The sequence below is a fragment of the Phaethon lepturus genome, unplaced genomic scaffold, assembly GCF_000687285.1.
Source record: "Phaethon lepturus isolate BGI_N335 unplaced genomic scaffold, ASM68728v1 scaffold35112, whole genome shotgun sequence".
Classification (NCBI taxonomy): Eukaryota; Metazoa; Chordata; class Aves; order Phaethontiformes; family Phaethontidae; genus Phaethon; species Phaethon lepturus.
Genome location: NW_010521817.1, coordinates 1 through 7,349, shown reverse-complemented (window position 1 = coordinate 7,349; position 7,349 = coordinate 1). Strand labels below are relative to the sequence as shown.

The window sequence follows — 7,349 nt, the reverse complement described above, 5'->3', positions numbered from 1 at the left end:
CAGGAAAACCAGGAGAAATAGTTGGGTTTTGGGGTGTTTTTTTTTAATGACTTGAGCAAATGAGTTGGTGGAGGAAAAAGCAGGGAAAGGAAAACTCGGGCAAACCATCGAATCCGGAATTTTCCGGCGTTGGAAAATGGCGAAGCGTAGCTGTTTAGTCCTCTGTCGTCGACTCTCAATGGAGGTTTCCCACCTTCAGTCTCACCCGCGCAACCGGCACTTGTTTCCACGTATGGACAAGCCCCTCGCCTGCCGTCGCGATCGGCGGGCAGCGGTGCTTAACCAAAATGCGGAGCAGGTCTCGGCGGCCACCTGACGCTTTTGCCACGCGCCGGGGAGGTAAGGTCCTGGTGTTGCTACGAGTAGGCCCGCGACGTGCGAAAGGGCGTCTTTGTACGCAGGTGGCTCAAGAGGCGACCTTACAGAAGGCCGATACGTAAAACGTACGCCGCTTCCAGGGCGCGAGCAGAAAAGCAACAGGTTTTGACTCTGCGTGGGGAGGTAAACGTGATCATCTTTCCCCCTCGTGCCATTTCAGGAGCACGCGTGTATTATTTCTCGTCATACACGTCGTCGTGTGCGTAGCGACATAGGTAGTAAGATGCGACAAGCCCTCCACGTGCAAATCCTCGTTGTCTCAGCGCGCCAGACGATGAGGGGCTACCTGCAGTTCTCGCATCACCGACTCTTTCAGGTTTTGACGAATTCGTGTAGAACGGGCCAGCGGTTTTTTAACGTGGCCGAGTAAATGTGGCGAGATGCATTTATTGGGGAAGCAAACGGGTTCCGCTGGTGCGCTCCCATTCCCCGGCGCTCGCTCTGCCGCGCGCTGGAATGCCCTGTACCATGGGCGCTCCTCCCCGTCGGTCGGAGCGCGAACCCGCCGCCACGGGCTCCCTCCTAAAAACACCGCGCACGCACAGAGGTTCAACGAGCATGTAAATGCTCCCGTTAAACCGACACGACCCCTCGCGCGCTTCAAGTGAAGCTCGTGCAGCATTTAGAGAGCTTTTAGCTCACCCTGCCGAGGGAGCAACGGGAAGATCACCGTAAATGGAATTGAAAAAGGGAAAAATGAGGAAATTTTGGGGCCGGGGGGATTTGTCCAATGCCCTTCCGCAGCTAACGGCAAGAAAGGACGTCCGGCCACGCGTTGACCTTCCCTCTAGCAGGGATGCCAGCCGTGCTTTCTCCCGTGCCGGAGGAAAACCCCAGCCGGGAACCCAGGCGTCTCCCTCTAGTGGCATCTCTTCCCATCCCGGTCAGGTGCTGCCGAGACCCGTTTTCTCCGAAGTCAAAGGAAGCGTGGCGCGGGGTCCCCGATTCCCCGCCTCGTATTCATGAGCCTTCTCCTTCCTAACTGTGAGTCGCCGCTGTATTTCTGCGATTAAGGGAAAAGAGGACGTCTCTCACGAACCGACAAGCTTCGGTCATCGCCGCGGTTCCGGGCCAGCACTTCAGACCCTTCCCCGCGGGTAGTTTCGTTACCAAGAGAGCCCGTATTTTGGCCAGCGATGGGGAATACGTTTTGTCAGTCTTAACACTTGTGCCACTGGTTTCCGGGGTACCAAGTCCTGTCCCCGAGTACCACACCTGTCCCTGCTGTGCCTGCGTTTACCTACTCCACGGCGTGACCTGTTCAACGTCGAGGTTTCTGTTATTAAAACAGAATGTTCTAAGAACGCTTTCGTTTTAACTCCAATATTAACCAGCCACCTTTCAACGGAGCTGTTTTTATTGGGTAGCGAAAGGCTGCACCTAAAGCCAGATGAACAGAGCGCGCTACTCGCGGAGAAACGTGCGGGCCCCTCTCCCAACATACGTCCCTTCCACGCTTCGCTTTTCCCAGCCTGCACATCTAAGAGCAGTTGATGCTTCCTCCGTAAAGCTGACCCACAGGTCAGTTGAGGTCACGGAAGCAGCTTTTCGCCTTTCCTGTCCTCACCAGCACGCTGTGAAAACGGAAAGCGTTGCAGCCTAGACGCTTTCAAAGCGATTATTCGAGGCCGCTGCAGCTACCGTACCGCTGTCTTCCGTCCCGACCCGAAGGACCCGCAACACTTCAGGCTTTTTGTGAGCTGAGATGTCATCCGCCCGCTCCCAAAGCAAGCGGCTCGGGCGGTTCCCTTGCACGCAGATGCTGCCCACGCGGGAGCTCGATACAGCAAACCAGCGCGCACCTCGGTGCACAGCAGACGGCTTTGTGCCCTTTGAATTACAGTGATAAAAGAGGGCCGTGCCTCGACACCAGCGCCCAACACGCGGCCGGCTGCGCTTACTGATGCGCAACTTTAGTCTGTTTCTAAACGGAGGTGTCGCACAAAAGGAATTCCTTGTTCAATGCCCACGAACGCAACAGGCGCACGTACCGTTACCGTGTAACGAAAACAACTTCCCGGAGCGCTTCCTCTAGCAAACCTGCGAGAGGCTGGTTCACCCGGCAGCGTACAGCGAGCAGAAAAGACAGGCTGCGTGAAGACACTGTCTCTCAGCAGAGCTGTTTTTATTGTGTAGTGAAAGACTGCATCTAAAACCAGACGAAGAGGAGTATCAAACAGCGTTTTACCTAGTACGTACAAAGAAAGAAGCTGCTGAGGCTCGAGCGTGGCGATTCCTTGCTCAAACAGAAAAGAAGCGGTAACTCAGGCTTCCCATCTGCATTTTAACAGCTGTTAAGAAACAAGGTAACTGAAGGGTGCAGCTTCTCGGGAGACTGGCAAACAGAAAAGAACCGGGAGACACATCTAGTACGTGCCACGGGATGGCATGGTTAGACGAGAAATCAGCTGGCAGGTTTATCGCTTTCTCCGTTCTCTATTAGTTTCCTTTTCTTTTCATCCGTTTTCCTCTTGAAGATGCTATCTCTGTAGAACTGAAGCTCTTTGATGCTTTCCCTGATGTCATCGAGTGCTCTGAAAGAGAATTAAAGGAGGGTTTCAAAACGCGTCCACAGCTACATCGGGCTTCTAACGCCTCTGAAAAATTCCAGGCTGTAAGAAATCAAACTCTTGTCAGAAATAAGAACAACCCCCGCTAGGCAGAGAGCAATAAAAGCCCACCGGCGCTGACAGGCCAGGGAGTAACACACAGCTTACTAGTTGATGTCACCGTGGGACACGGAAGCTCCCGAAAGCCAACAGGTTCTACGGCTTCAGGTATTAAAAGCAACGCAATCGGAGACAACGGCGATGAGGGCTCCGGAGACCCGTGTCCAGCTCCTGCTCTGGCCCGTTTCGCCTGCTCAGACAGTAAGGTCCGCTCAGCAGCAGTAATCTTACTGCACGTTCCCGTGGTGCAGCACGCGGGCCCCCCATTCCGATCGAGACCCCTACGACAGTTGTCACCCCTTCTCTTTTTGTACCAGGGCCTCCGCTCCCGCCTAGCGCGGCCGCATCAAGAGCAGCGAGCTAAAGGCTCAGTGACTCTTTTTCACCGTCCTGTAGGACAGTCGCAGCTCTTAAGTGCCAAACGGCACCTGCGGAAAGTCCACTGTGACATTTCAACGTGCAGGTAGGTGTCTTGCGCCTTTTTCCCTACGTTTAGTCTGCGCAGATGGAAGAGTTTTTTTTTGCGGCACGGCTACGCTTACTGTGCATACAGTACACGGGATATACGGGCTTATCAAGGCCAACGGATGCCACAGGAGCCACAGGCTGCTCTGTTTGGAAGAACCAGAACACATAGCTTTCTATAAGCGTGGGTTAATATTGCACAGAATCTTTTCTTCCGAAACCTCGGGGCAACTGCAACTTTCAGGGACGCTCGAGATGCTGGCAGGAGTGCAACTCAAAATTAAGCCCTTCCACAGAAGGGAGACCCAGCTCTCTGACACATTAGGAACTCGGGGAAATAGCCAGGAACAGAACTCTCATCTCCCCCTTTGCAGCCTTCCAGTTTTTGCATTAGAAGCAGCGTGCCTGGAATTTAAAGGCAGCTCCGTATTCTCCTCGGGAAGAGCGCGGCTCCTGCGTGACAAGGAGGAGTTAGAGACAAAAGCCGAAACCTCACCTGTGAGAGGCCGCCTTCTTTGGTGCAAACTCGTATTCTTCTGGATACCAGCGTCTGTAAACGGAAAAATGCGCCACTTAGAAAAGGAAATCGGGACTCAAAAACACGTCTGGTGGCCGCTGCGGGTTTGTAACAGTCGGTGAAAGAATTTCCGTTTCACTGGCATCCAGGGAAGCCACAGCCCCGGGAGCCAGCGCACTGCAGCCACCGGAGCACGCCACTCACTGAGTACTTCACGGCGGAGCCGGCGCGTCCGCCCAAACAGGAGAGATGAAAGAAGGAGGTGGCTGCAGGGAGCCCCCCCCCCAGCAGCCTTTAACCTTCTTTTTGCAGAGCGTGCCTTAACGCCACTTCACAGGCTTCCCGCGATTATCTGTCGCTATTGAATGTGAGGAATACTTACCTGCAAAGTTCTTTGACGGTGCTCACGTCAATGATCCTGTAATGAAGATGCCTCATGAACTGAGGCATGTATTTGTCAAGAAATTTCTTATCTGCATGAACAGAGTTACCTACAAAGACACAAAACAAGACGTCTCTTCAAAGATGTTACAAAGCTGCTACGAACGACATCTAAACGAGAAGCAGGCTAACCAAGTGGGAGAAAGATCATAGGGTCTGAAAAGCTATTCGCAAGCAGCTCCTTTATCCCGTTTTCTACTAAACGTGATTGTAAAGGTTTGTCAGATTTTCACTTCAAGATCACACGCGGTTTAAACGCGTAATCCCTCTATTAGTTCTTCAGTCACTACTCCCACGATTTCTGTCACGCAGGTAAGTATCAAAGCGTTATGCAAGCATCGGCTTTTCTGCCAAGTGAAACTAAGCATCGGTATTGATTTCACCTAGCGCTACTCCCGAGACCATACGCGAGTGTCCCAAGTGTAGTTCCAGCTAACGGGACAGTTGGGAGATTCGTTTTTGGTGTTCGGTTCGATACACACGGTGAGGAAAAGACGCCGTCGGGTCTGACGATGCCATCACCGAACCTCTCTTGACTCAACAGGTTTTGATTTGCGTGCTAGATCTCGGCACCGAAAACTAAAGCCCCCCCGCCACACGCAGCGGCGGGCCTTCCGGCACCCAGCTGGGAGCTGCAGGAGGGATGATATCGTTGTCGTTATTCGGAAAGAACATACTTTACCTGCAAGAGGACAGAGACCCGGGGGTGTCTGTTGTCGTACAAAGGACAGAAACTCATACTCTGCTTGCTGCAGTGAAATTCGACTCTCCTTCACAGCCTTAGTAAGGCCAGACTGCAAAAAAGAGCCAGCCGTCACACATCGGAAATACACTGCCGTGCCAGATACTTCCAGAAACGCTCACCAGCAAAAGATCAACCCGCCCAGTATCGTTTCTTCCCCAGCGTGCCCAGAAGTACCAACGGAACTCTGTGTTTCAGGATGCTGGGACAACCCCTTGCCTTTCTTCCCCGCTCGGGGCGTAAAAATCGGCACAAGGGAAAGGCCGTCGCAGAATAGTCCTAACGCCACCCACGTGCCTGCGATTATCCCCCCCCGCCCCCGGCTGCTGCGCTTTCTAGGGGTTCTTCTCAACTACCGAGACCTTGTGCAAGCCTCGTTTAGACGAGGTCCAGCAGAGCATTCTATTTCTCTCCGCTTACCCAGAGGCATCCGCCTCCTCAGCGCGGAGCAGCAGGTATAAACAAACAGAAGTAATCAGGATCTTGGCGTTAAGCGCTTACCAAGATTCCTGTAAAAAACGGGAAAGTTCCTTCCTTCTCTTTTTTTCAATAGTGAAATGTCAAATCTGCTGCAAGTGTTCTCAGTTGATTTATTTCCATCTGGCTACGCTATATATTTCCACGACTGTGCCGCAAAAATCTACTTGACAGATCCAAGTGGTGGTTAAAAAATTCATTACGTGGCTGCATTTACATCTGTATTCTAATTGCTTCTCCTTTCCCCAGTCAATTAAAACTAAGTAGCTCCTCAGGAGCAGCGATAACGTATGCTACCATCTTCAATTCACTCGTGAACTGAAGCCGAGTTTGAGTCCTCCACTGGAGAAGGGGAAAAGCACCCATCACGGTAAATTAATATTAATTTTCCAAACGCTTGCTAATCCTTCCTGGGGAGAGTGAGACGCCGAAGGGCGGGAGGAAGGGAGGGGTTACGGGTGTCTTAAAACTTCAGCCCTTAATTGAAAACTAACTTGAATTTCAATTCGTACTCAGGGGTTGGAAAATCCATTCGCTTTCGTGCTACTGGCAAGGGGGAAGCTTTCTTTGGTGGCTGCAAGAGCGAAAAATAATCTCTTGCTGCAAAAGTTAAGCTTTCGGAGAAAAAAATACACTGGGCTTACAGCGCTGAGGGGGACGGGCAAAAATAACAATCCAACATTTACGCTAAATCGGTCTGTTTAATCCTCCCAATGTCCGAATCTGCAGGGATAAACCTGCATTTTGTCGGCTCTGGACTATTCTACACTGATCTTGCGCCTGCTCTTAGCTGGGACTCCAAGCCACGTCTTCCCCTTCTCTGTCGGAACTGTTCTTGTGACTTGTTTCAGGCAACACGGAACGGGCTTCACTGGGAGCTGCCAGAGAAGTCGCCCCATCCCAGCCCGCAGCGGGGGCTCCGGCAGAGGCTGGCCACGGCCGACAGCTCAGCGAGCGGACCGGGGAGCCAGGCCCGACTTCTCAGCCTCACACTGAGAGGCAGGGTGCTGACCCTCCGCTTGTGGCGCTGGGAACCAGCGGCACGCATCCGAGCGAGGCATCCCATTCCCAGGCCCGGCGACGCGTGTCTCGCCCTGCCTGAAGCTCCCGCACGAGCCGTTGGCCTTTGCTGATGCTTCTGGCTCTATTCAAAGTTATGAAGAGCCAGGCTGCAAAGCACAGGCCCTTTTGAGGCAATCTTGCCACAGAGATACAGGATGAAGACTCAAGGTACGCGAACGCAATTTGCTGCTGCGCCATGGGTGACGTGCGAGACCTTGGGCAAAGGTCCAAGCTCCTCGGTATAAAAAAAAGCATGGGAGACGGTAAGTATCATCCTTCCTCTCCGCCGTTTGATCACATACTATGCAGCACAGGCGTTGTCCCTTTTTAGGTGACTGTACTGCAACTAATAATTCTGAATTACACGACAGTCTCATCGCAGCAAAGAAACAGAAAGGGCAGCACGACTGCTCCAGGAGGGTTACCTTCCCGTGGTGCTCCTTGCACCACTCGGACATGCTCTCCAGCAGCTCGTCGGGCTGATTAATAATCAGGTTAGGGCCCTGCCGAGAAGAGAAAAAACACACAGGCAATGGAAAAAAAAAGTTCCCTATCAAGCAGTCCTCCCTGCAGCTTCGGCTTCGGTCTCGAGCTGCAC

At 52.7% G+C, this 7,349-nt stretch overlaps 1 protein-coding gene across 1 annotated transcript; it reads right to left on the bottom strand.

The window, feature by feature from the left end:
* Window positions 1–2,488: 2,488 nt before the first annotated feature.
* REXO2 (RNA exonuclease 2) lies at window positions 2,489–7,254 on the bottom strand (the record flags this gene model as incomplete). Its single annotated transcript, XM_010281639.1, has 5 exons — window positions 2,489–2,912; window positions 4,009–4,062; window positions 4,412–4,520; window positions 5,153–5,264; window positions 7,177–7,254. Coding segments are annotated over 5 exons (483 nt in total), but the record flags the coding sequence as incomplete, so codon positions are not given.
* Between the last annotated feature and the right edge of the window lie 95 nt (window positions 7,255–7,349).